Raw genomic sequence first — 27,237 nt, forward strand, 5'->3', positions numbered from 1 at the left:
GAAATGTGCTCTTCTTGGTATAATTCTGTAATCTATGTGTGTTTTTCATGTTATTTTCATTCATGTGTTATAGGATACCTTTATCTTATTTGAGAAAATGTTTGTACTGGGGAAAGTAAGTTTTTATACTTGTATACTTGTTTGCAATGACAAATTCATACTTATAGCTACTGCTACGTTTACAAGTTGGCTACCTGCTGACAATTTTTTTTTCCGTCTTGAGATGTTGGGTTCACATGAATTTTTTTTGTGTGATTATTCCGAAACTATGTTAAATTTAACCAATGACTGCCTTCAGAGGAAGCTACTACTTATAGACATCGTTAGACTATCTTATCTACGCCCCATAAGAAGACTGCTGTCCCTCAACTATTAAGAGACAGTTGTTATTAAACATAAAAGTGCTGGAAAAGACTGGCTTTTATGTTTAACTTTTTAGTTATTGACATCTCAGAGCTGAAGAGTAGCAATGTATTTCCTCACTCACTTATTTCATCAGAAACATTCGTCTTCGCGCTAACAACAGAAACGTTTCTGTCTTCTCACCTATTTAACTCGCTCTCGTACAGGAGAAGCCTTCATTGTCTCCCATGGTGACCATTCTCACTCGCCAAGCTACTGGAGAATCAATAATAGTCTTGATTGAGCTGATCATTTGCAAACCCAGTTGTATCAGTGCACATGTGAAGATGACCTTGATTTACCCATTGATTATTTGTGTTGCAGTGTCCCTTTAGGTTTATGTGAAGCTTGCATGCTTAGAAAGACTCTTCTCTTTGTATGCATCGTTCAAATGTTAATCCTGTGCAATATATCAGGACACTGTTGTGTATTTGAGGCCAACGTTGTGCTAAGTAGGCACAGGAGAATTTCTCTGACTGTGGATAAAGTGAACCAGAGCCTGTCATGCTCGGTTACAGGAATAGCTTGGTTCATTAAGAATCTAAAATTTGTTGCAGGGGTTTGCAGAATTTAAAGAGTGAGGGATACATGCAGGACAGTGTTTTTAAGGATGTACTCCGTGTTCTATAAAGGACATCTTCTTTATGCAGAATTTGCCATTTTGATGAGGGGTGGTATTACTTTCCTGCTGAAACACACAGTTGTACCTTTCCCCCTTAAAGATTGAAGGCTTTAGCCCTTTTTTTTTTACCCAATTCTATTGCACTGCCTCTTGTGAATGTGTTTGCATGGGTGGATTAACAGTTGTATTTGATGTTGCTCTAAAGCTGTGCCCCCCTGTCTCCTTCTCTTTCCCAGGATCTAACCAATAAAAATGCATGGCCTGTAAGGCGCCAATCATGGCTCACAGGAAGAGGCCTGGGACGAGCGGAGGAAGCAGTATGGCTGCTCCAGGTCCTGTGTCCTGTCCTGTCCCTCGTCCTACAGAGCCATGTGACCTGAAACCCCTCCCCCCTCGACAACGCCCAGTTCGCTACCCCAAAGTGCGGCGTGATCCGAAACCTCTCCCCCGCTCCTGCAAGGCACAATATTCCTCTGCCGAGACCCAAGACGTGGGTCGCAGTCATTCAGATGTGGATGTGGATGTGGACACAGAGGTGGAGGTGGATTTAAAGGATGTGAATGTGAATGTCGATGTGAATGTGGACACAGAGGTGGACACAGAGGTTGTGGACACAGAGGTTGAGGTGAAGCGGTACAGCCCCCAAGCAGACGCAGAACGGGAGGATCCGCTGCCAGTAACACACTCTACGCCACAACATGAGCTGGAACGTGAAAAAGACGACCATCACCCGGCAGACGTCCACGGTGGAGCTGACAGCCTGGATGATGACTCCAGCTCTGACTATATCAACAACACCTCAGATGACGAGGAAGACTATGATGACGGTGAGTGTGACGTCAACCATCTTCAGAATCTTTCCTCCACTTTCCCTGTTATTATTTTGCATCATCAATTCTACTAATTATTTAGATACCAATTAAGCCTCCCAAAAAGAATTTTGGGGGAAAAAAATGTGGATTTTTATTTTTCGTATATACTTTCTTTCATGTCAAGTCCCACATGAAAACAAACCATGCCTCCCAGTGATATTAAGTGGTTTTAGATTAATGGAGAATCAAATATGATTCAGAGGTGACCCAAAGATATTAAGAAACATGTCTGTTTGTGACCATAAACACTCCAGGACTGGCAGAGGAAGACGAGGGTGTGACTTATTACATTCGCTACTGCCCAGAGGACGACAGCTACCTGGAGGGTGTTATGGACTGTAGCAGCCAGGGCGACTGCAACCAAAGCGAGAGCCACAGCCAGGGGGACAGCGCCAGCACCACGCAGCCCATTGAACCCCACACAGACGAATGCCAGGAGGCTGTGGAGGGAGAGGGGGAGGGAGGGGTAGAGGTAAGAGAGGAAGAATGGGTGGAAGATGAGGAGGCAGAGGGAGTAGTGAGGGAAGAGTGGAGAGAGGAGGAGGAAGAGGTTAGGGAAGAGTGGAGAGAGGAGGAGGAGGTGGCTAGGGAAGAGTGGAGAGAAGAGGAGGAGGTGGCTAGGGAAGAGTGGAGAGAAGAGGAGGAAGAGGCTAGGGAAGAGTGGCGAGAGGGTGATGAAAATGCCAGGGAGGAGTGGAGAGGGGAGGGTGAGGTCAGGCAGGAGCAGTGGGCTGGGCGAGAGAGGCACAGGGTGGAGGAGTGGGTTGAGGAAGAGGGGAAGGTTCGCTGTGAAGTGGTGGAGCAAGATCCCGATGAGCAGATATACAACGGAAGGCCCGAACCCATCCTGGACCATCACCAGCACAAACCCTCCCTGCCAGACCCCCTGCACCACCGAGGTGAGGAGGAGGAGGCAGAGAGCGAGGACTACTGCCCTCACGAGGAGGAAGATGAGGAAGGAGACGAGGAGGAGAGACACGGGAGGGCCTACACCGGAGACTACTATGCCCCCGAGGACAATGGGAACTCAGTGCGAGTCTCTCCGTACCGTGGCCGTAAGGTGGTGGTGGTAGAGCGGGAGACGGGGGAGGAGGCGGAGGAGGACATTGACCAAATAGTCGCTGAGATCAAGATGAGTATGAGCATGGGGAGTCTAAGCAGCGGTACCGACATCAGCCCAGAGGAGCTGCTGCAGGACCCCGCACCGTGTGACTACTCTCTCGCCAAGCCTGACCCGGCCCCCTACCCACCTGCTCACCACCGGCACGACAGCAGGCCCAAGTCTCTGAATCTCCCCTCCATGCACCACAACAACCCTGACCTCCAGAGGCCGATCAAGGCGCACCCACGTTCCCCTGAAGACAGACAGAGATGGGCTCAGGAGCAGGTGAGTGTGAAATAGAAGAACATGGATGATGTTTTACAATGTCCACATTCACTTAAACACAATCATACTTGCTTTTATTGTCATACAAGCATCTGAGATCACATGAGGGCAGCAGCACCACGATTTGTTATCAAGTCAGCAAAACTACAGCACAGATTCAAACTTAAGATGAGATGCAGTATGTGTCAGGGAAGAACAAATTAAGTTTCTGTTCAGATCTGGATCAGGCGGCAGATCCAGGATAAATTAGTTTCACTTTCTGAAACATTGAGAGATGGGGCGTTTTCAACATTTTGGGTGATTTCTCAGACAGTGATTAATGATTCTTGATGAAAAATCTGGCTTGTTTTGGGGACTGATATTTACAAGTGTGTGCAGTTAAGTGTAGTCTCCAAAATCTGGACTAAGTGAATTTAAACATGGTTTCATAAGGGGAGTTTTGGGTGAAGGTATGCATTACATTACATTACATATCATTTGGCATAAGCTTTCATCCAAAGCGACTTACAATTAGTGCATTCAATATCTATGAGGAGCCATTTAGGGATTTAGTATCTTGCCCAAGGACACTCCGGCATGCAGATGGGGAAGACTGAGGATTCTCTACCCCTCAGCCACAGCCGCTGCACTGTACTTACTATAGTGGGATTGCCTTGTTCAGTTCATAACCAAAAACAAAACTGTAATAATGTTAACAATTTTCAATCCAGTGTGAGATGAAAGGTAATGTTTGCCAGAGAGTTTGCAAATGAAATTGCTTTAGTAGATTGCAAAGTTTTTTCTAGTGTAATGAAAAGGGAGAATACTGAAACTGGTGTTACTTGTAACTATCATAACATTACAAATATAACACCTACAGTACAACACAAAAAAGGATTATGAAGGCGCTTATTAGCTTTGGTGTGCATGGACTCCATTGCTCTCCTGTTAGGTATAAAAACTGTGTTAATGAATCTGCATCAACTAAGAAACTAACACATTGGAGATTTCTAAATATACAAAGGAATACCCATAATATAGCTCATGCAGTTAATTCAAACAATAACAAAGAAAAATGCTCACCATTACCTTCAAAAAAGGTAACATTTAAGTAACTGCATTAATTCTCATGCAAAAATATATTTGTCCCTACTTTCATTACTCGTCAGATTCAATTTCCCTCTGTAGGTAAAGTGGAAACAAAGGCTCTGAGATGAACAGAGGGAAGATGTAATAAACATGACATCATAATAGTAACACAACAAGGTTAATCTGGTCAGAGCCCATTTAGAGCATGTTCTGTATAATCAGGTTATTTTACTGCTCTGTAGCACCGGGGTTGTTGAAAGGATCTTCGTGGTGAGGAGCTGGAGATGAGTTACAGGTGACGTGCTCGTCATTACCATCCAGAGAATAGCTGGAGCCTCACCCCTCCCCCCCCGTTACCTTGAGATGTCCTGCTCCTCTTCTCTCTCCCTCTCACTGCATGAATGAAGTGTGTGGAGTGGATTCGCACACGATAGACTCAAACACATGCTGAGCTCCCCCATCTTCTAAAAGTCAGTTGGTAAAAGGAGAACAGTGATGGTCTCCTGTGGGCATCCTGGTGATACACACCTGCTCCACAATGTGCACATGTGCATGTACATTCGCTGTGTGTGCCTCACTCCTAACACAGAACTGGGTCACTCTGTGTAACTAGATTAAAGTGAAAGAAAGAACACTGCAGATTCAGACGATTCCCAGTCTCACTCAAACGATTCTCGGGTTTTGTCCTTGGCCATGAATGAAATGTTCTCTCCCAACCACTTCAACTTGAACCTCAAACGAACTGGGACAACGATGAATTTAGAATCAGCTTTGCTGCAAACCATGAAGCCAAAGGATTAGAGTTACAAAACAGAGGCAAGTCATCAAGGTGCACAGTGTGTTGGTGTGACATATTTGGGCAAAGTAAAGTATAACATCGGATTTTAATCTCATTTTAAATTGTGCTGCACCCGTGTGTCAGTGTTAAGCCCGTCTGAAATATGTAATTCTATTTCGAATCAATCATATTTTATCACAGTGTTCGACAAGTGAACTCCGTGGCCTCAGTGTTATCCTTAGCTGAAGGTGCTAACCAGAGGAGTAGCATATGTTACATCATTTATGAAGTATCCTGCTAACTTTGTCCTGTTGTGAACACAGACATTGATAGAAGCTGCCAGTGTTTTTCAGTGGTGCTCCCATGCATCTATTATGTTAATGAGTTCAAATTCATGCAGTGCTGACTGATTGATGATGAAGTTCCACATGTTGAACATTTGTTATTACAGATGAAGGCGTGTTAAAGGCTTCACGGGTCACTAGGGATTTTGCACATGACAATAGTTTTGTAGAGTAATTAGCATTGCATCCCATCCAACAACCGAAAACACAAATCTCATCTTTAATGGTTGTTTGCACAATTCACCGGGCAACACGATGAAAACTGATGGGGACTGTATGTTTCGATTTCCTTTTGCTAAGGAGGCGGCTGATGTCATGTTTGTCATTATTAATTTCATATCCACATGCACAACAGCACAACGTGTTCCTCTGAATTTCACTTTGTCTCTGCCAGGAGGAGGAGGTTTTTATTGGCAGGAGGATGTTAATGAGGAGTTGTGGACGGCAGAATGGATATCCAGGGGAATAGATGTTATCCTACCCCTGTTGGATTATATGATGGACATACTGTACATATTAATGCATATATGATGAGAGAAGAGCAGGCTGAAGGACGAGTGAAGGACAAAACGTGTCCATGGGCCCGACAACAGCTTATCTTTAAAAGAAGGCTTTAGCTGTTAATGGATTATTTTTTGTTTCTTACCTCCACCAAGGAGTGCGATGTTTTTACCCCTGTCCGTGTTTTGGTTGGTTTGTATGTTTTTTTTGTAGCAAGCTACACTGTAAAAATGCAAACATTAACATCCCACCTCCTCCAATCAGTCCGCTTGTCAGAGCTATTCCACCTGCCACTAACGCTGCAGAAAAACAATTAATGAGGACTTGCTGTCATATTTCAATTGACGAGCAGTTTTCTGTGTATTCCGTGAAAAAGTAATTTTACTTTGGCATATTTCAGCCATGAAACAATCGCTGGGTAAACAATCCTCCTTCAGCTTTTCTGCACAGGAATCATTTAACCTCTTTCGTTTTACTGCAAAGGCTGGAAGAGAAATTTCCGCCCACAAGCTGGAGCAGAACAAAAATATGACATATTTATATTACTTCTTACCATGAGCATTAACAGAGAATCTGAGATTATGTTTGTGTTCGAATTGGATCACGTTTCCAAAATTGAAAGACTTTTTTGAGGTGAACAAAATATAGTGAAAATAAATGATTGTGTTCTGTTATTTGCTCAGATTTGAGAAACACACAGTATCCCATTGTCACTTTCAGTAAAATTACAAGCATGGGCTCAACCAGCTTTTGAACATACAAATCAATTCTCGTCATCATAACAGAAACACGAAGCCTTTCAAATCGATTCTGAAATCCACAGGTTACCAGTGCATTGAGGTTTGCATTTATAATGTTCTCATACTTCACGTCCACGAAAACTCCTAGTGCTGTATTTTATAAATGAAGAGTGCTGAGATATTTCAAGGGACGTCAGGCAAACAATGAGGAGTGGCTGTGGCTCAGGAAGTAAAGCGGGTTGGCAGTTTGATCCCAGTCTCCCCTGTTCCGTGTGCCAAAGTGTCCTTGGGCAAGATACAGAACCCCAAATTGCTCCTGACAGCTGAACCGACAGTGTGTGTGTGTCTGCTGACATATAATAGAAAAGGGGCTGCACATGGTGAATGGTTGAATGGCAGAACTGTACTGTAAAGCGCTTTAAGTGGACTTCAATACTAGAGAAACGCTAAATATATACAAACCATTAGTTGGCTCGAAAACAGAAGCAGTAATGATCATTTGTCCATCATTAAAAGAAAGTAGCATGGCCCTCAGTAGAGCACATCCCTCTGCCAAGGCCCAACAGTCCACTTAAATTCAACCAAGCTGCACCAAATTTCACACACTATAAATATCTGTTCCCTTAATGTGCCAGACTTTTTTTCCCATCAAGATCCATTAATTATCCTCTGGGAAAATGGCCTTATCTTGCAATGTTTCAAAAAAGTGACCCGGATCAACACAAACCGTTTTGTGTGAATCCATTCAGTTGTTTTTGTGAAATCTTGCAAACAAACAAACAAACAAACAAACAAACAAACAAACAAACAAACAAACAAACCAACAACAAGCAGACGGGGTGAAAACATAACCCCCTTTGGTTCCCCACTTCAGAGCCAAAGCAGAGAGATATTTGTTATTATGCCCAGAGGAACCTTTTTTCAGTAGCAAAAATTCAAAACCATCCACGTGTGAGTCTCTTGACCTTTCCTCCAACTGAGCTACAAGCTGCAGAAACGCGGAGGAAATTTTTATTTTTTTTTAAATTCTATTCCACTTGTTATCCACTCACCACCTGCTCTTGTGTGGTGACCCGCCAGGTGAGCAATGGTGCAGAGCAACCCAGAAAGCAGCAGCGCTCCGACCTCAACGTCCCCCTAGAGAACAACAATGTACCAGAGGTAAGATGATGTTGTGTATTCTGTCTGCAGCGAGTCCTTCATCATCCTTTAGATCTGTTGTGTTTTTACACATTAGCGAGAGACAGCGGGCGTTGTGTATGTGTGCGAACCTGTGTGTCAGTACATGTGTGTGTGAATGTCTGAGTAATTGTGTAATTACAACATCAGCTCATGTCCTCTGCTTACGGCGTGATAACGTCCTGGTAATTTAGTAGCGTGTCTGGCTAGCTTTTATGAGAGCCATTTTTCACAGGGCTGTCTGCGGTGGACGTTTCCTGCACAGGCTCCACTCACAGTAGTTTGTCCTTGTGGAGGTGTAAACTTTGTGAATGTATAGTGAGCAGCATCCTACAGATCCAGTGTTTGAATCCCTTGAATTACTATTCACAGCTTGCCTTTAAATCCTCTATCGTCCACCCTCCACAGTTTATTCCAGTATTATTTAAGTAGATGAGTAATGATTTGCACCTTGTCCGAACCCACTTTTGCAGTCCCCTTGAGCAAAGTAACCCATGTACCCATCTCCTGCAGCATAAGAAGTACTGAGGTGTGAATGCATGTAGCTGTGTGAATTCAGGGCAGGACACTGCAGAAGAAAATAGAAAACTCTGAATATTTATGATGCCTATTCTAAGGAGAAGCACCAAAGGGAATTTCTCTACAGGGATCAAGAGTTTAGCCGGTTTCCTGGCCGCACTATACGTGACTGAAATTTCTAAATGCCCTTTGCGTCATCAATCTTTGAAACCAGGTGAAAGCAACATTGATGCCAATGATGGAGAGACAAGGTCATTAAAACAACACAGTTAAGCTGCTTTCAGACATGCACAGAATTCCGGAGATCCTCCGCAGTTTCTCCGGAGGACGTGGATCTGTGAATGCAAATGTGAGTGAGACCCTCCGGAGTTTGTGCTGACTTTCTCCAATTAGCCCTAAATCCACAGAAAGTCGGGAGGAGATGATGTGAGAACAGAGCAGGAGATCCCTCACTGGTTTCACAGCGACCGAGTGGAGGGTTGATGACGCTTTTAACAGGCGACAGATGCAAAAAAGGAAAATTACTAAAGGAGAAATTAGGATGAAAAAGTAAAGTATAAGACTCTGATGAACCTATCAAGAGAGTTTGTGGTGATATGAGCCGACACAGGTGTCGATGTGCTGTAAACAAAATCACATGATCTCCACAGAAGAATAGATTTACATTACAACCTACCACTGCCTACTGCACCACCACTGAGAGTTTGCTGTTGTGACCACGTCAGAGCAGAGAGCCTCATGCTGTGTTGATCATGTGTGAAAGGCAAACTGTGGAGAAATTCTGGATCCATTACTGCAGACTCAGAGTTCCTCCGCAGGTCTGAAAACAACTTGTTTGTAGTAGCAGGGTGACTTCTGTTACACAATTGACGGACAGGCATGCCAGCCAAACATTTAATTCGGACAGAAGGGTGTGATTGGTTTATTTTACTGATTTATCTGTCATATCATGTTTCTGTCTTACAGCCAACGAAGAAGGCTGCATCGTTCCCCAGCTTTGTCGACGGTAAGTTCATCTCTCTGCACATCTGTTTGACGATACAATCTAAATATTATAATTGAGTGGAACTATTCCAAGTATTGCTCAGGCCTCAGTCTGTCACATCACAGGCCTGATAAAACTCTTCCAGCTTTCTCTCCCTGCCTCTGGGCGGATTCTGGCTCTAATAATGTGTGAGGGGCTGAGTTGCCTGTCTGCCCCCTGAGTGGGTGTCTGAGATTCCATATCTTCATATCACAGAGGCAGATTAATCTCAGCCCGGCCTCCCCACAGCTCTGCACCTCCATTAGCTCACAGCCTGTGGCCATCTTGCCGCCCAGTCCCACCCAGCCTGTCATCATCATCTCTCCATCAGTGTTTGGCTCTATTTCTCCACACTGCACGTCCACAGGAGTGATTACAAATAATACTCCTCAGCCCTTGCACAGCCGACCCTTTCAGTCTCACCACTCTCTCTCTTCCCCCTTGTCTCCATCGCTAACCACCGTCTCCTCTGCCTCTGGCCTAGTCCCAGGACCGTGTGAGCCAGAAGACCTGATTGATGGAATTATCTTTGCTGCTAACTACCTGGGCTCCACTCAGCTGCTGTCTGAGAGGAACCCGTCCAAGAACATACGCATGATGCAAGCGCAGGAGGCTGTCAGCAGGGTCAAGGTACTGAGAAACAAACCCACTCACATCACAGCACGCCGACTCAAACATGCAGAGAACCAAACCATTCCATAATCAGCAGGCCGTGTCTCTTTCCGTTATGCTGCTGTTTTCCCCTGGATGAGGGATTCAGATGTAATCTAGGAGGCAATATAACCTTCAGGGGTTTTTAGTAGCTGTTTCCTCTCCACAGTCTTTCCCAGGGATCAAAAACCTTCCAAGGAACCCAGGACTTTCACTTTAATTTGCTCAAGAGAAACCAGAAACTATATTTAGCTGCTGCACAATAGTTTCTTGTTCAGGAAGGAGACTTTAAATTAGTTCAGGCGCAGTTGGGATGGAGTCTGCTGGGCCCAATGTTGCTGACTGGTCCAACTCAGACACTGCAGCTGCTTCATTCATAACATTATGAGGTAATGGGTCTCACAAGTACAAATGGTGGGATGAAAGGTGAACATTTCTTGTACTTAATTAACATTAGAAACAAAGTTATGTTCTTGGCTTTTGAAAAGTTCCAAAAAAAGAGTGAGATATTGAACAAAAGAGAAAGGCGGGTCGAGAGTTTGGCAATGAAGGTGGGAGATGGAGCAGTGATGAGAGAACAAAGAGCATGAACCAGATAAACAAAACTTTGTTCTACAGGAGAAAAAAATAACCCTGTTACGGTCAGTAGATTGTCTATGCGTAAACAGTGTGGAGTTTTGTATTCTCCTTGTTATTAATTTATTACATCAAACTAACACATCAGAGCACAACAGGATCAATCTGCTTCAAGCTGTTATGTGGTTTTCTCTCATTTGACTGGTTGTGTTTGCCTGATCTGACGCTGTTCTTCAGAACCAGGTAGAATAGCAAACAGGATTGTGCAAAATTGACTTTCAGTTTCCCACTGTTTCTCCTCTGGTCCATTAATTTCTGGAACTACTTGATAGTCCCCTTGTGTAACACTGATCCAGTCTGAACAGCTGTGAATAGTTGGACAATTATTCAGGTAATAGACAATCAAATATGTAGACGGCAACAACAACAGAGTCAACCTGTTATGGTTTGTGTTTTACATTTGTATTGTGTTTGAACAGATTTTTCAAGTTTGGAAGTTGACCAGACACTGTAACCTCTGAACACTCATTGTACTGATAACTAATGCTCTTAATGCACAAGTGAATGGTTTATTCAGGTTTGGTTTGACCAGTCAGTAACACAGTGATACAGTCTACCACATGAATTTAGGTCCAGAGTTTACAGCTAGGTTTTTGATCTATTGGCTAATGGCAAACAGAAATTTTGCAAACTTAACATTCGTAGTATGTTGCAAGTACGGCTTGAATCTTGTTTTACCAGGCCACACGGGTCCATCACAATTTTTTTTCCATCTTTTTGTCTTTCCTCTGCGCTCTCCTCTCCTTCTCTCCTTGCTTCCTCTCCTCTTGTCCCTCTCTGAGCTCTATCCTCCATCCCTTACTCCTGATTTCTCTCTGTCCATAGACGTAAACAAAAACTTAATAATAATAATATGATAAATAAGTAAATATATAAAGGCTGGTTATTTTTCAGTGACAGTCAACCTGTTTCCATCGTGTCCTTCAACAACTAATCAACAACAAAACTGCACCAAACTGAGCAAATGGGACTAAGACCAAGGTCAAGGTACCAACGCACTGATTTTTTTTATTATTTCTTTGACCTGTACCTGTATGTGGGGATGTTACCTGCTGAAACACTGATAAGATACCCATAATGTTCCACCACATACTCTTACACAGGCTTTTATCAGTTAGCACTCACTGCTACATTTAGCTTGTTCCTGGTGGCAAAAATGACACAATATCTCTTGTATCCAGCTGTAGTGACGGTGAACAGTGAGAGTCAAAGAAGAATCACAAAACGTAGTCAATAAAATATCAATTATATGTGTTATAGCTAAAGATAAGCGACATAGGTTTGTTTTGGCAACTGACCCGATTTATTTTATTCACCAATTTATAATTACAATCTATACAGAAAACCTGTCAAGCAGCTTTACATGGCTAGTACTGCATGTTTGACCCTGTTTGTCACACAGCGTCTGAATACATCTCTCATGCTCAAACATACTGTGAAAAGCAGGATCAATAGCTATTTTTAAACCGGGTCCTGATTGCTCCGAATAAAATTGAAATGGACATCGGGCTGTTCGTATACAAGGCATGCGTGGCCTTTTAGTGCAGCTGAAGAACTTATCCAGATTAGGCCACGGGGAATGTGTCTGACACAGCCGGCAGGATAATGGGGCCGTTGACATGTGAACCTTATATTTCCCTTGTTGATCCCTGCTGTTCTCTAATAATGTTGTGATGATGATGTCCTCCGTGCAGTCTCAGAGAGATACTGCGGATGGGTCCAGTGCAGCTTAGTGGAGCTTGCCTCATAATTTTTTTTGTTGAGCTTGATTGTTTTGTTCATCACTGTCCAAAGTGCTTGTGTCCAGCCTTAGAAAAACTCAATAACTCCCTGTTTCTGGAGATTTTTGCATTTTTGCATTTCAGACACAAAGTCCAGGATATAGATTGGGTCCAGACGCTTATCGGACTTTGCCCCTGTCTAAGCCTGTTTGGTTGCACAGTTCCTACCCAAACATTTACTCTTTTATCTCTTGATCATGTGAACACAAGCCTGGCTGGTATTTATGAATATTGAATGACCTCCTGTGTCGTGGACTACTTTTAGAAAAGTTCACATCTTACAGAAACTTGTAAAAAGGCCAACAGCTGTCTCGTGGGATAGGTCGGGATTTAAAAGAGTAAAGAAAAAAAATGGACACATGATGTCTGAACTATGAGTTCAGAAGTATGGGTGAGTAAGTAAATGGAGGCCATTTTCAATGATCTGTTGTTTGTTTCTTTGGTGAAGAGATCGGCCTTTGGTTGGCTCTAATTCAGACACATTTAGGTTTGTGTAATGTTAAGTAAATAAACATTGAGGCATGTTTAATTAAGAGCCAGACTCAGATGATTATGGCTCATCCTCATTAGGGACGGGAATCGGCAGGGACCTCCCGATACGATACTATCACGATACTTAGGTGGCGATACGATATGTATTGCGATTTCTGTGGGTATTGCGATTCTGTAAGTATTGCGATTCAATATCACGATTTCATGGGATTTCTTTTGGTTATTTTTTTTTTTTAAATACTGGACCATGGAAAAATGTTGAATCATTCCTTCAAATACAACACAGTCAAATTCACTTAGAGCTTTACCAGTTTTATTTCAAATATTAACATAATATTTTTTCCCCCATCCCTAATCCTCATACTTCCCTGGTCTTACCACTAATTTCTTTCTTTCAATTTTACAGGCCTCATTCATTTGACCCACTTCTACTTATAGGATTGAGGGTCATTAGTTCTCATGAAAGCTCATAAATGAATCTCAATGTATATCAAAGTGTGGCTGAGGGCGGTTGATGCCTGCTAGAATTTATATAATGAGGCAAATCTTCTGGAATGTGATGGAGATACATTTGTGTAGACCCATACAAATCAATACTTACTTTGACTCCTTTCTTTGAGGAATATACATCAAACATGAAATAATATGAAAGTTTTATATGTTGTGAAGCACTTTTCCTGAGTGAAACATCAGTTTAGCCTACAACTGAAAACAATATGATTATATTAATATTTTTCCGAGTATAAATTGTTGAATGTGTTGCAAGAAAATAGTAGAAGAGGGTCTGATGCTAACATCCGACCTACAGTCCTACTAAACAGCACTTGTTTTGTTATAATATTGAGCTTGGAATAGTAAGTACACATGGTCGGCATAGTAACCATGAATGTGGCATGAAAGACTTTAAATTCACATTATGTCGATTTTTTTATCCGATACTGACAAAGTGGAAAGTCTGTCTTGTTGAAGATTCATTTTTAAATTCATTCTGAACATTTGTAACATAAAATAAAACCTCTCTCTGAAACCAAACAAAACAGGACAACAGGGAAAGTTACAGACCAGGATCATAGCGTTTGCCGGTTTCAGAACTTTTTCACTTTGTGAGGGTGTCCATCATGTCCACATCTGTCCAATCTGTGTTTGGTTCTATTCTTCCTCACTCCATCTCTGTCATGCCTTACCTGGAAAAGTCTCGTCAGGATTAAAACCATGACAAACGTTTGCTTTCACCCTTTTCCTGTTTCCTTCTGCTCGGAACGCGTCCACCGAACAAGAAGTTCGACCGCAATCTACTCAATTTGTTCCCCGTGGACAAATCAAATAAGTGCACATTTAGTCTTTGACATTGAAACGGTCGACTGCTCACAGATCCAATGAACCATGTGTGCAGAGTGCAGCAGTCATGTATATTTTTGCAGAGCAAGCAGGATTCCGATCAGTCGACTGTACAAGTACAGGGAGGAACTCAGACTCTGCAGTGCTGAACTGAGCAAAAACAAGTTTGCCACATAAATTGTAGCAAGCCAGTATTGGTTATTTATGCAGATCTTTTTGGCATGATGCTCTCTGTTTGATGTAATATTTATGCAGCTTCACTCCCCACACACGTACACACTCACTCGTTCCTGCTGTCTAACCCTCCCCCCCCCCTGCTCCGCTGCTCAGCAGAGCAGTAGATGCAGCTGAAAGCCTCAGATACCGTCTTTGCATTAGAGCCGGTCATGGAGGAGGAAACTTTACAAAGTGAAACCCCGAAAAAACAGACTTCCCCCCTTTGGGCTGTTTACTCTGCTGTTTTTTCTCCCCCCAATTCGACTTACAGCTCTTGCACAGTGACTCAGGCAGATATCCAGCCTCATGTTCACCAATAAGATAATTTCCTCCAGTCGACGGCTGATGAAGTGAGGGCGCCACAGCTCAGCTTGAACCTGACACAAAAGATGTGCTGATTTGGGTCTAAGTGCTCAGAGAACCCGAAAAAGATTGCTCATCTGAGTCCAGCAGCTGCAGGGTAGAGTCCAATAGAAGATTTCCTGAAGAACTAATCAAAAACATGAACTGTGTAAAACCGCTTCCATTTTGATCCAAGCTCCATTAGTGACTCAGCCTTGAATTTATTTTGATGCAGTCTAGACAAAAAAAACAAAGAACACAATTTGAATCCTCGCTCAGGGCTTTAGCCCCTCCCCTGCCTCTGTGAGGGTTGTTTATTTGTTTTCTTTCCGCGTAATGGTGTCTATAAATCCACACACACAACCTGTATTATTGACTCGTGAGCTGGGATGTCTGTGATAAATATCATGCCAAGTTCTGGTCATTCTACTTGGATGGTAAAAATATTATGGCTGATGATCAAACCACAGAACCACAATGCTGAGCTCGGTGGAGCAGTCTGTCAATCCGAAATAACCTTGTATAGGACATGTGATTGGACTGTATTTCATCAAAGAGCCCACAATAGGTGAGGCGCAAATGCCCCTGCCTCCTGGATTTTTTCCGACCATCAGTTTCAGAGTTTCAGATCAGAGCTGCGGGACAATGCTCACAAATATCAGGGCAATCGCAAAAAAGTGGGTGTCATACACTCGACTCTGAAATAATAGACTGCATTAGGAGTGCAGATAAAAGTCCCTAAAGTGTCTCTTGAAACTCAACTTCCAACATTTCAGATGTTTCTTCCAAGATCAAAATGTGTTGAAGAAACATTGCGAAAATAGTGCAGCAGTTTTGAAGAAGGAAAATTAAAATAACAGCAAAAAAATTCTACTTTCAAAGCCTTTATCCCATATTGAAGCTTTTAGAAATAAGAGCATAACCCCCTGTCTTTCTTTTTGGGGTAAATGTTCTGACAACAAAGATTGATACTTGACACGTCAAACCGATTAAAGAAATAAAAAAAGCATTTAAAAAAAACCTCTTGAATCTTATATTTGAACTTTATATAAACGTCAAGAACACAGGAACTGTTTCATCCATGTCTGCACGCTTTTGATTTGCTGTATTTAAAAGTGAGAAAAAGCAATTACTACCCTCTGTAATTGTTGTTTGGATTTGTATCTGATAACCAACACGGCTGTGCAAAACCCTACCTCCAAAAACACACACACACACACACTCACATGCACACACACCACCTCTCTCTCTTTTTGTCCTTCTCTCTTTCACAGAGAGCAGCGATAGCACCTGCCGTTTGGTTTGAGGCTTTACTGTCTTACCTTCTTTTATTTACCTTCTGTATCTCCTCCTCCTCCTCCTCCTCCTTCTGTGTTTTGTGCTCCTGTATCTGCTGACCTTGTCCCGTCCCACTGCCTGCTTGCTGCCTGCCAGAGGGTACAGAAGGCTGCCAAAATCAAGAAAAAGGCGGTGTGTAATAAACAGAGCAAGAAGAAGACCCTTAAGCCACTATCCCTCCACTCTCACCTTTTTCTTTTTCATTGCATCCGACCTGTGTGCGTCTGCGTTGCGTCTTTCTCATCTGTGGCCTGCATATTCCTGAGTTCATGCAGTGAGTTTAACAAATCTTTGTCGCGTTTGTTTCAAGAGCTGAGACAAACGTGTTTTGTTTAATGCACAACTTTTTGTGCTTAAAAGCAGGTTTCTAAACTGCGCTCACATTAAGGGTTTACAGGTCGATACAGTATTGTACACTAAAAGCAGAATCTGGTGTTAGTTTTCATGTGAACACAAGGTCAGTTGGAAACTATTCACCAGTCTGTGTTATTTCTCTGGTTTCATTTATTAGTTATTACGGTGAATTAACCTGTTCTATAATCTGTGGGAATAACTTGTATGGAGTCAACAAGACTGTGCAATGGTTCCATGAGAGCAAATTAATCTGACAGGTAAAAATAACACATTGTATGTTCAAAACATTGAGATTTTGTTCAACAATTACCACCCCCCCAAGCTCTGATATATTAGTTGTATCTGATATGTAATCAATTCCTGTATTTCACACCATGAATGCACCGAGATCACTAGAAAAGATAACAGAAACCTTTTTGGGTTTAGAGCAAAACATACTGAATATAAAAAAATGAATGCATTTCACCTAAGGGCCAAAGAAAAACTACTTGATTTAAGACAAGAGAAAAGCAAAGAAAAAGCACTTATCACAATACAACGCTTATGTCATCATCTGCTGCAACTAGAACGTGTTTGCGAAAACACTATAAACACTATTTTCAAGTACTTCTTTAAACATTGACATCACCCTGCAGTAAGTTGAATTATGTATTTGTGAGATTCTGTGTTATTCACATAGTTTAAAGCAGCTACAGCAGAAAGTTAGTTCCACTGTTATTCTCAGTCATATCGTGCCTCTTCTCCCACTAGTGACCCTGCAGTGGAGAGAGGAATGACGTGTGACCGACCTCCCTGAAACTATCGAAGACTTGATATTATCAAAAACTAAGGAGAGCTTAAAAGAAAAAATGGTGGAGCATGGTACTTCTGGTCACATACTGTTGTTTCACTTAGTTTTTCCTTTTTATCTTCTATTTTTATGGGATATCTTTTATATCAGTTTGGCTTCAATCAAGTATGTCAGTGATAAGCGTTGTATTTTAGTATCCGCTCTTGGAATCACTGAATTTCTTCCCTCAAGACTTCTTGGTGCTTCAGTTAAACAGACGACTGATTCTCTTCTCACGTTGGATGAAAAAATCTGTTGACTGTTTTACACTGAATCCATAAGACGAGTTGGATTTTGAATATGGAGCATTGCTGCAATCATAAATACTAATGGTTAGTTCTCACAAATCCTGTGCCCATTTGCTAATCACTGTTATAAAACCTCAGATCATTCCCGAGTTTCTGTGCAGACTCAAATCAATTGCATACAGTTTATGAGATGAAATACTTAATCTGAGTTATACGTGTTTTATTAACAGTTTAGCACCGTCACCTCATTCAAATGCATCAGGCAGTTTTTATTCAATAAAATAAAATATAATTTTATTAGAGTCTGCAGTGATGAGGGGAATATGTGCACAGACTCGCTCTGTGCTGAAGTGGCGTTGTTCTCGCTGGTGTCACAGCCAGCTGGTGAGGGCTGAGTGTAAAGCTGCTCCCTGTTTGTGTGCCAGCTCCCCCCCCCGTCCTCTTGCCAGGACAGTTAATGTAAACTAACACCACTGCCAGACACTTTTCGTTTTCCTGCCTTTTTTTCCCCACCTTTAGACTTATCCTGTCCATCTAACAAGCACTGTAAACTACACATGCATGCATTGTGGATATTTAATCCAGGACCTTCCTACATTTAACCCCGGCACCATTCAGGCAGTTACAAATCACTGTTTAACATGAAAAAGCAAGTTTGGTACAAAGATGTTTGGAGTCAGAGGAGTTGATGTGTCTTCTGTTTGTTTGTTTGTTCAGAATACAGATGGAGACGCTCAAACCCTCACTGAGGTCGATCTGTTCATCTCCACCCAGAGAATCAAAGTCCTCAACGCAGACTCGCAGGTGAGTGTCAGAGGAAACACGTCCTTCATGTTCCTGTGTTCCTAACCCTAACCCTAACCCTAACCCTGACCACAACAGATATGGCTACAAACGTGTAACTGCCACCAATGTGTTTAGATGTGGATTAGGTACAGAAACATTTTATATGTATCTTCACTAGTTTGACAACTTTGTCCAAAAGATCTTAATGGATTTGGTGCAGAGTGAAGCAGTCTGTTGGGCCTTGGCAGAGGTATGCACCATACTGAGAGCCACTCTAGTTATTTATTCATATGAGTTTTAATCTCATGACATCACTTTCAGAATTCCCTTTAGCCGAGGATAATAATAGATTCTGCAAAGCCAAAAAATGTTGCAGAAACATCTGTGCATGCAGGGTGACTCAGAGAGCGTGCACTGAGCAAGCTGTTGGACTGTAGCACGAGCTGCTCCTCCATGTTTTGTTTTTTCAGACACGAAAATGGGTATAAAGAGCCAAATGATGGCCACTCCTCTACTCAATTCCAGAATGGATTGCATCTGACCTTCTTCAGTTATGGTAAAGCCATATCAAGTCAAAACTTTTCAGATTGAAGTTTGGCTGTGTGAAGGTCCTCATGAATGTCAGATTATTTTTGTAATTACCATTATCAGTGTTAGTCTGTTTGTTAGCAGGTTTATGCAAAATCTACTGAACTCATTTCCATGAAATTGTGTTGAGGGATAGGTCATGACCCGAGAAAGGACCCAATGGTTTGTTTGTTAGCAGATTTACGCTAAAACTGCTTAAATTTCTACCAAACTTGGACGACGGACGGGAGCTGGGCTTCGGGAGAACTGATAGAATTTTGGTGTGGATCCATGATTTTTCTTTTCTGTGAAGCATTGCTGCAGATCACGAGTATTCAACTTTTGTGGAGTTGTGCGCTCAACAGAGTGCTATGCTAGTTTTTAGTTTGTAGTTTTTTATGAACAAAGCTTCCTTCAACTGCTGTAAAATAATCATTGTCAAAGTTTTCTTGCCATAAGCCGCTGTTTGTGTTTAAAGCAGCAGCACAAATCTTCATTGGAGGTGTTTGATGAGTCTTTGATGGATGTAGAGAAGTCTGTGAGAGCTTTGTAGTTCATGAGATCCCAAATCGAGCTTTGTGGTCACACTAACTGTTTAATGTATATGTGTGAGATTATGATTCATTTGCACTATTTCTGTCTTGGCTGCTGAGTCAGATTGTGTGTGTGTGTGCGTGTGTGCTTGTGTGCGTGCGTGTGTGGGCAGCCGTTTGGCAGAAACCAACGTGCTGCAATGCAGTGACTATCTTCCCCCCCTCTCCATCTGGTTGCCACTGGTGCTGGCGCTCGTGGCAAAGAGAGATTTTGAGTAAAACACCTTCGTTGCGCAATTAAAAAGCTCGAAGCAGCTTGTATGGGTTTTCTGACATTGATTTATAATAAGAACAACTGCGACTGTGGGCTGGAACAACAACACTAATTAGGCTCATATGCATGCAATAAAAACAGCAGAAACAGTTAATGAAGTGAACTCAACTCAAATTAAAATCAGCATACTATCTTCAACAGTGAAGGAATACAGCTTCCTCCCAGCAGTAGAGCAAGTCTGTATCTTCTCTAAGTTGCTGCCTCGTGTTTGTGCTCAGAAACGATACCTCATCAGATTTACATTATGACCCAAGACAGTTATTAGGCAGAGTGAACAAGTACGATTAAGCCATTTAATTCAGTTTGTTTCATCAACACAAAAACTCCATATATCCAAACCAAATCCTCATTATTTCTGCATAAACAGTCTACTGAGTGTTATTGAGCTATGATAACATTATTCAACAGGTTTAAGTTCAGGCCTGTATGTTTTTCTACCAGCACTACTTTCAAAAAGCTTATAAAAAAAAGAGGCAGCAAATATACACTGGTGTTTTTATTCTCAAATATTAACGGAAAAAGTTTGCCAGAATAAAAAACAGAAACAAGCCTTTTGTTAATAACAACAAAAGAAAATATTCCCCAAAGTTTTGTTACCATAATGTACCAGAGATGACTCAAAACCTTACAGTAGAACAATGCATTAATACGCCATTTTGTTATCTCAGATGTACAATTGTGAGTCACCAGCGCAGTTTCAGTTTGTTTGACCAACAATTAGGTCAAGATTAATTGTACATAGATGATTATTTCACTTTCAAATTCACAAATTGAAACTGTAATAACTTCATGAGTGTTATGAAAACAATAATGTTGATGTTTGACAGTGGATCTTGTCTCAGATGTGTGTAACTCTGTGATTGTTGTGTCCACAGGAGACGATGATGGACAACGCTCTCCGCACTATATCCTACATCGCTGATATTGGGAACATCGTGGTGCTGATGGCGAGACGCCGGATGCCGCGCACAGCCTCACAGGACTGTATTGAAACGACGCCCGGGGCACCTGAGGCTAAGAAACAGTACAAGATGATTTGCCACGTCTTCGAGTCTGAGGATGTAAGTGAGTCAAGTGTTGTCACAAAGCTGTTTACGTGTTTATGAAAGAAAGGATTTGTTTTAAATCTCCATGACTAGGAGCAGGTGAGAGGTGACAGAGACGAGTGTACACTGATGTGACTAGATGTTATTATACAATGTTATTTGGGTCTCATTATATACAGTATATAATTTTTTACTGACGGATGGACGGACATTTTAAGCCTCAGCACCAGCGACTTGTGATTGCGATATCTCAAGAATGCCTCATGGGAATTTCTTCATATTAGGTAAAAGCATTAAGTTCAACTCACAGATGAACTGATTTGATTTTGGTGTTTGGCTGTCAAAAGGTTAAGGTCACGTGACCTGACGTTGTATTAAACGTGTTATATCTGAAATGCCTAAGGGAATTTCATTATACGTGGCACAGACATTCACTTGGACTTGTGGACAGATTTTGGTGGGCAAAGGTCAAAGTTGCTGTGACCTCACAAAACACTAAAGAGTCTTCAGGGTATACTTCTAGTTAGTTTTTAAGTGTGATTCAATGGCTCGACGATTTTTCATTTATTTTCTGACCACGGAGCTGCTGCTCATCTCGTTGAAGCAGATCCTGCAAAGACTTGGCAACATTAACAATGTCGCTCAGAGGATCCAGCAACTCAGTGTCCGTGCCAGTCAGTAAAAAAAGACCCGACTCCAATCAATCCTCTCTTCATCAGAGTTTACTGCCAGATTTTAAAGACTTCTTACAGTTATAATAGAAACATTTAGCTGCTCATTTATCAACTTATAGACTGTCAGTTAATGAAGCTGCATGCACAGTTTGCCTAAGTTTGACTTTTTAACTGTTCTGCCAAATTCACAGTCTATTGATTTCCAGAGTTCAGGCATTAATGTCTGCAAATTCTGTGTGAGATTTTAAACAAGTATAGAACTAAGTTGAACAGGAAATGAGGTTAAACAAGGCTTTTTAATCTCTTGATCTATATGTTATCTCACGGCCAGGATAACCGCACAGTTAGAATTTTGTACACGCTTTAAAAAATTCACTTTTTAAAGCTAAATTACTTGGGATAATTCATAGCAGTGCTGTGTAGTCACAATTTATTTGTTCTCAACCTCCACAACCCAATCAGATGACCTCTTAATAACACCATGATATGTAAAAAGTGTTGGAGCTCATTTTAAACTGGGTGTTTCTTAACGAATCATTTCATCCACTTATTCCAGTAACTCTGTTTGTCTGTATGTGGCTTCCATATCCTGAGAACTGTTCATCTTATGGACTTCTCACCTGTTATGTGTATTGTACTGTTAGTGGCCCATGGTAGTGCAGTGCTGAATGTTGGACACGTAATATATTCATTAAACTTTGTGTAGATTTAGTTTTTCTCTTTACTGTGTTTTCCCTTCTGCTCTCCTCTCTACCAACTAATAGCTAATGACAATGAATATCAATTTGTATTAAGTTTGAACGTATTCTTGGTGCACTCTCACTGCCACTAGTGTCCTATCAGATGCTTTTTTTCACCCCTGTGTTGTTGTATTTCCTTCTTTGGCTCCAACAAAACAAGATCACCAACACGCTTATGATTCCTGCTTTTCCTCCAGGCCCAGCTCATCGCTCAGTCCATCGGCCAGGCGTTCAGTGTCGCTTACCAAGAGTTTCTGAGAGCAAATGGCATCAACCCCGAGGACCTGAGCCAGAAGGAGTACAGTGACATCATCAACACGCAGGAGATGTACAACGACGACCTAATTCATTTCTCAAACTCCGAAAACTGCAAAGAGGTGGGTCAATACAAAGAGTAAAATACACACATTAACACCTTGTTACGACAGAGTATTAGGACCCATGTTGAAATAAATGTTGTTATATGAATGTGCCCATCAAAAGATCTGTGAAACAAAAGTTACTGTTAGGTCTAAAGTAAGTTATTAAACCCACCAAGACGCTTCTAATTCCTAATTTTAACCCTCTTACATTATATGTAACCAAAAATTCATTATAAATAATTTGTTATTCCTTCATTCTTGTAAAATTACAACCTTTTCTTGTTAAATTTATATATAACTCTTAATGTATAACTTTTTTCTTGTAATTATACATTTTTTCTTGTAAAATTACAACTTTATTCTGGCAAAATGATGACTTTATTTTTTGTAAAAGTACAGCTGTGTGTTGTTGCTATATTTCAATCATCTTCTCGCAATCTCAGATTTTCCTCTTTAAGTGGTTATCTTCAAGAAAGTGTGTTTTCCGTTTATTTTGTTTGTGTCAGTGCAGGAAAAAGACGAGACACAAACACTATGAGCTTTTACATTTGTGGCACACTTCTCATTATGCTACAGGCACCTTAGGGAAACACACAAGTATAAAGTAACTAATTAGACAGATTAAGAGGCGGATGGTACAGTAACATCTACTGTTTGCAATTTAGCTTCTTCTTTACCTAACACTGTGCACTGGAAGCATCACTGCAGGTCTGAGGAGAGTCAGAAACCGTGAAACAGTTTCTGCTGTACGAGCAGAGAAGCTCCACCACACAGCTGCTGCTGCGTACAAAGGCACACAAGCAATTTGTAGTGATGAGGAAACTGGGCTTTCCTGGAGCAATAACGCTTCCTAACAAACTGTGATGAGAATAAATTCATTATTCAAGGCGCCATGTGTGAAGAGCAAAAAGCAGGGAAATCTATTCTACATTAGCCCAATGGTTGGATGTGTAAAAGACTGCGAAATACAATAGTGATGGAATAAATTCTTTATTATTAAAATAAACACACATTCAACCTGAACAGAAACCTTTTTAATAAGACAACACCAGGTAAACGTTTGAGGTTCAGATAAAAAACTGTCCATTATAATTTGTCTCCAAAAAAACACACATTTTTTATTGATAAATTGGTCTCTAATCTATGTTAACAACTACAACTACACCCAAGTGAACTACACCCATAAGTGGAGCCTTGTGTGTGAGACAAAAAAAGTGAAGGATAATACAGTGCAACACAGTTGTATTCATATTAAATATGTTTTCTTGGGAGAAATAACTGTTGAGAAGTACCGATATTAATGAACAATTAAAAAAGACCTCATGTTCAGTCAAAAAAAGCTTATATACGGATAAATGATAGATAGGGGGAAAGGTGTTTACTGTAGTGTTACTATGTTAATGAAAATATAATTATAAAGATACAACAGATTTCTGCTCTGATCCATGTAAGTTCTGTATGTGTTATCTGCAAATACCTGATGAAAAATAGACTGATGCAAAAAGACTGAGTTTGTTTCCCCCCCATTTGCTCCCGCTCCACAGCTGCAGCTGGAAAAGAGCAAAGGGGAGATCCTGGGTGTGGTGATCGTAGAGTCCGGCTGGGGATCCATCCTGCCCACAGTTATTTTAGCCAACATGATGAACGGAGGGCCGGCGGCTCGCTCTAGCAAGCTCAGCATCGGAGACCAGATCATGTCCATCAACAACACCAGCCTCGTGGGGCTGCCACTCGCCACCTGTCAGGGAATCATCAAGGTACACAGACTGTGGAGATGTTCAGGCTGCAGGAGGCAGCTGAAAATGGGAAATACATCTTCAGATTGTGCTCAGACATTTAACGACATGATAATTAACATGTTTTTTCATGTCTGCTGTGTGTGTTAAAGGGCTTAAAGTACCAGGTCCAGGTGAAGATGAACATCGTGAGCTGCCCTCCTGTCACCACCGTCCTCATCAAGAGACCAGATCTTAAATATCAGCTCGGCTTCAGCGTCCAGAACGGCATCGTAAGTTTGAATCCCACATCTTTTTCACCACCACCAGCATGGAGGTGGATCAATTAGACATTAGTACAATTAACAAAAGCTATGCTAAAATTTAAAACAGTATTAATATTGGCTGCTTTGTTGTATTTTGTTCCCATGGACAAAACGTTATATATATTGGAATCGTGCAGCACACGTGTTTATTAACTGTCTCAGTTAAGATTAATCTGCTCATTATTTTAGTTCCTGTGTGTTGGAGAAACAGTGTCAGTGATAAACTACTGTTTTGACTCTATTATAGAGTCAAAACATTTATTTACAACAAATATTTACAACAAATATTTACTCACGAACTTATACATTTAAAAAAAAAAAAGATAGCTTTATCTTCAACAAGGATCTAATTGAACATTGATCTTATGTGCTTCTTTGTTCCCTTTTAAACTTTGAAATAAAAACTTCTGTTGTGAGGGTCATACTTGTACTGCCGCAGTTATTTGACTCTTCCAGAGGCTTTCATTTAGCATCAGATGACTTTGCAAAAATGTTTATTACCTGAGGGCTTGTGTGCTTCACTCGTCAGATATGCAGTCTGATGCGAGGAGGGATCGCTGAGCGAGGTGGCGTCCGTGTGGGTCACAGGATCATTGAGATCAACGGGCAGAGTGTGGTGGCCACAGCACATGAGAAGATTGTCCAGGCCCTCTCCAACTCCGTCGGCGAGGTTCGAACTGATGTATACAAATACACACATGCTCACACACACTCAAAGATTCACACAGAAGATTCAAGATTCATGACTTATAAGAAATGGGGTTAGGGTTGTAATATAAAGACTCAAATAAAATATTATAAAATGTACTCCTTAAATATACATTTATAAACTAAAATAAAGTATATTACTACTGAGTAGAGTGAATGAATGAATTAAAGGAATACTGATATGAAATAAGTCATACTGATACTGCCAATATTGCTAGATGCAGAGTTTAGAGGAGTGACAGTCTTATGGCAGATTGGAGGAGTTTAAAGTATTGTGGTCACTAGGATGAAACTGTCTCTGAGCCTGGTGGTGCAGGCCCGGATGCTGAGGTCCCGTGGGCCAGATGGCAGCAGGCAGAACAGTTCATGGTCGGGGTGATGGGGGTCTTTGATAATCCTGTTGGCCTTCGTCCTACATCGCTCGGTGTAGAGGTCCAGGGATGGCAGCTCCGTCCTGGTGATGCTAATGCACAGCAAATAACTGTGTGTTACTTTTATTGCTGTTTTGTAATGTTAGGGAATGACTGTATTGGATAAAAGAGCGTGCACAGGTTGTGTATTTATATAAAGGGACATTCAACAGATTATACACATGAAGTCTAGTTCAGGAATGGTCCACCTGGGGTCCTGACCCCTACATGGGTCATGAGATCATTTCTGGGGGTTGGAAAGAAAAATATTAAATCTGAAAAATTCAAAATAAAATGACATATTTTAGACTTGGAATTGCTCAACCAGTCTCAGCTGTCAATCATTATGTTTCACCTTGTTTTTAAAGCATCAAATAACTAAATAAAACAAAACAGACAAATGTCAGTGTGATAAGAGCTAACTAAAAAGCTTTGGCTTCACATTGGGAGCTTTCATATCGTCCATCATATCGACACATTCGTAACAGAATTCCTACAAACTGAAGTGTTGTTGAGCTTTTACCAGCCAGGTCAAGTCTAAGAAAATGTGCAGCTCAGTAGCTTTATGGAAGCTGAAGGCTCCAACTTGTTTGGACACTAAAAGTGAAATTACATCTCAGTCTGAGCTGCCTGCATTTTATTTTGACATTTTTGTTTTGGGGGGGTGTATTCTGTCTCTGTGACAAGTTCCCACAACTCAGTGGAAGAGCAGATAGTCCATCACTCTGTCACATGTCACCCTGCCAAAGAAAGAAAAACCATGTGGAGGCAAGTGTTTGCTGTTGTGGAAGAATTCAACCTGTCACCAACTCTACCTGAAAGAATATGTCGGGGAGATTTTGTGCACGAGTGGATAAAGTTGTGATTGACTCTCTCGCTGTGGCGCTCGGTGTGGTTAGAATACAAATTTTATGACAGCCAGATTTTTAAATTAAATATCTTGTTTATGGTCCATTAATTTGACACATCTCACATTTAAACTGTGCTAAATAAGGATATAAAAACTAGACTCTGAAACAACACCACAAAAATAAAACACACTGTTAATCAGAGGATTATATGTGATATTGAAGTTTTTAAGACACCACATAAAGGATCTTTTAAGGTTTAAAAGTCACTTTAAAGACCCAGTATTAAGTAGATAAAATGTTTAAGGATGTGCTCTTGTTTCTGTCACTCTCAGATCCACATGAAGACGATGCCGGCGGCCATGTTCAGACTTCTGACAGGCCAGGAAACGCCGATGTACATATGAACGCCGGCCAGGGACCGCCCACAGGACGTCGGCTGTGATTGGTTCTCATCCTGACCAGTGACAGGATGGCGACTCCCCGTCCATTCCTCTCTCCCTATTTTGATTTCTCTCTTTCTTTGA

At 41.4% G+C, this 27,237-nt stretch overlaps 1 protein-coding gene across 2 annotated transcripts; it reads left to right on the forward strand.

Annotated features, from left to right (window-relative positions):
* The first annotated feature begins 1,280 nt into the window (after positions 1-1,280).
* On the forward strand, positions 1,281-27,117 carry apba2b (amyloid beta (A4) precursor protein-binding, family A, member 2b). Of its 2 annotated transcripts, XM_061068696.1 has the most exons (16): positions 1,281-1,559; positions 1,650-1,851; positions 2,151-2,368; positions 2,399-2,446; positions 2,504-3,283; positions 7,795-7,875; positions 9,379-9,418; positions 9,921-10,066; positions 16,327-16,362; positions 18,379-18,465; positions 20,757-20,942; positions 22,539-22,718; positions 24,248-24,460; positions 24,592-24,711; positions 25,274-25,414; positions 27,046-27,117. In XM_061068696.1, the coding sequence occupies exons 1-16, from the start codon at positions 1,281-1,283 to the stop codon at positions 27,115-27,117; spliced, it is 2,829 nt and encodes a 942-aa protein (XP_060924679.1). The 2 variants fall into 2 exon arrangements, with proteins under 2 accessions (XP_060924679.1, XP_060924678.1); XM_061068695.1 differs by having other exon boundaries at positions 1,281-1,541; positions 1,629-1,851; positions 2,151-3,283.
* Positions 27,118-27,237: the final 120 nt, after the last annotated feature.

Source organism: Limanda limanda, chromosome 3 (genome assembly GCF_963576545.1).
Source record: "Limanda limanda chromosome 3, fLimLim1.1, whole genome shotgun sequence".
Taxonomy (NCBI): Eukaryota; Metazoa; Chordata; class Actinopteri; order Pleuronectiformes; family Pleuronectidae; genus Limanda; species Limanda limanda.

What these genes read in the sequence shown, in the direction of transcription:
- apba2b (XM_061068695.1), top strand. Translation starts at nt 1,281, where the DNA reads ATGGCCTGTAAGGCGCCAATCATGGCTCACAGGAAGAGGCCTGGGACG. An exon ending in GCAGTCATTCAGATGTGGAT is followed by an intron (nt 1,542 to 1,628) that starts GTGGATGTGGAC and finishes GTGGACACAGAG; the next exon opens with GTTGTGGACACAGAGGTTGA. An exon ending in ACTCCGAAAACTGCAAAGAG is followed by an intron (nt 22,719 to 24,247) that starts GTGGGTCAATAC and finishes CCCGCTCCACAG; the next exon opens with CTGCAGCTGGAAAAGAGCAA.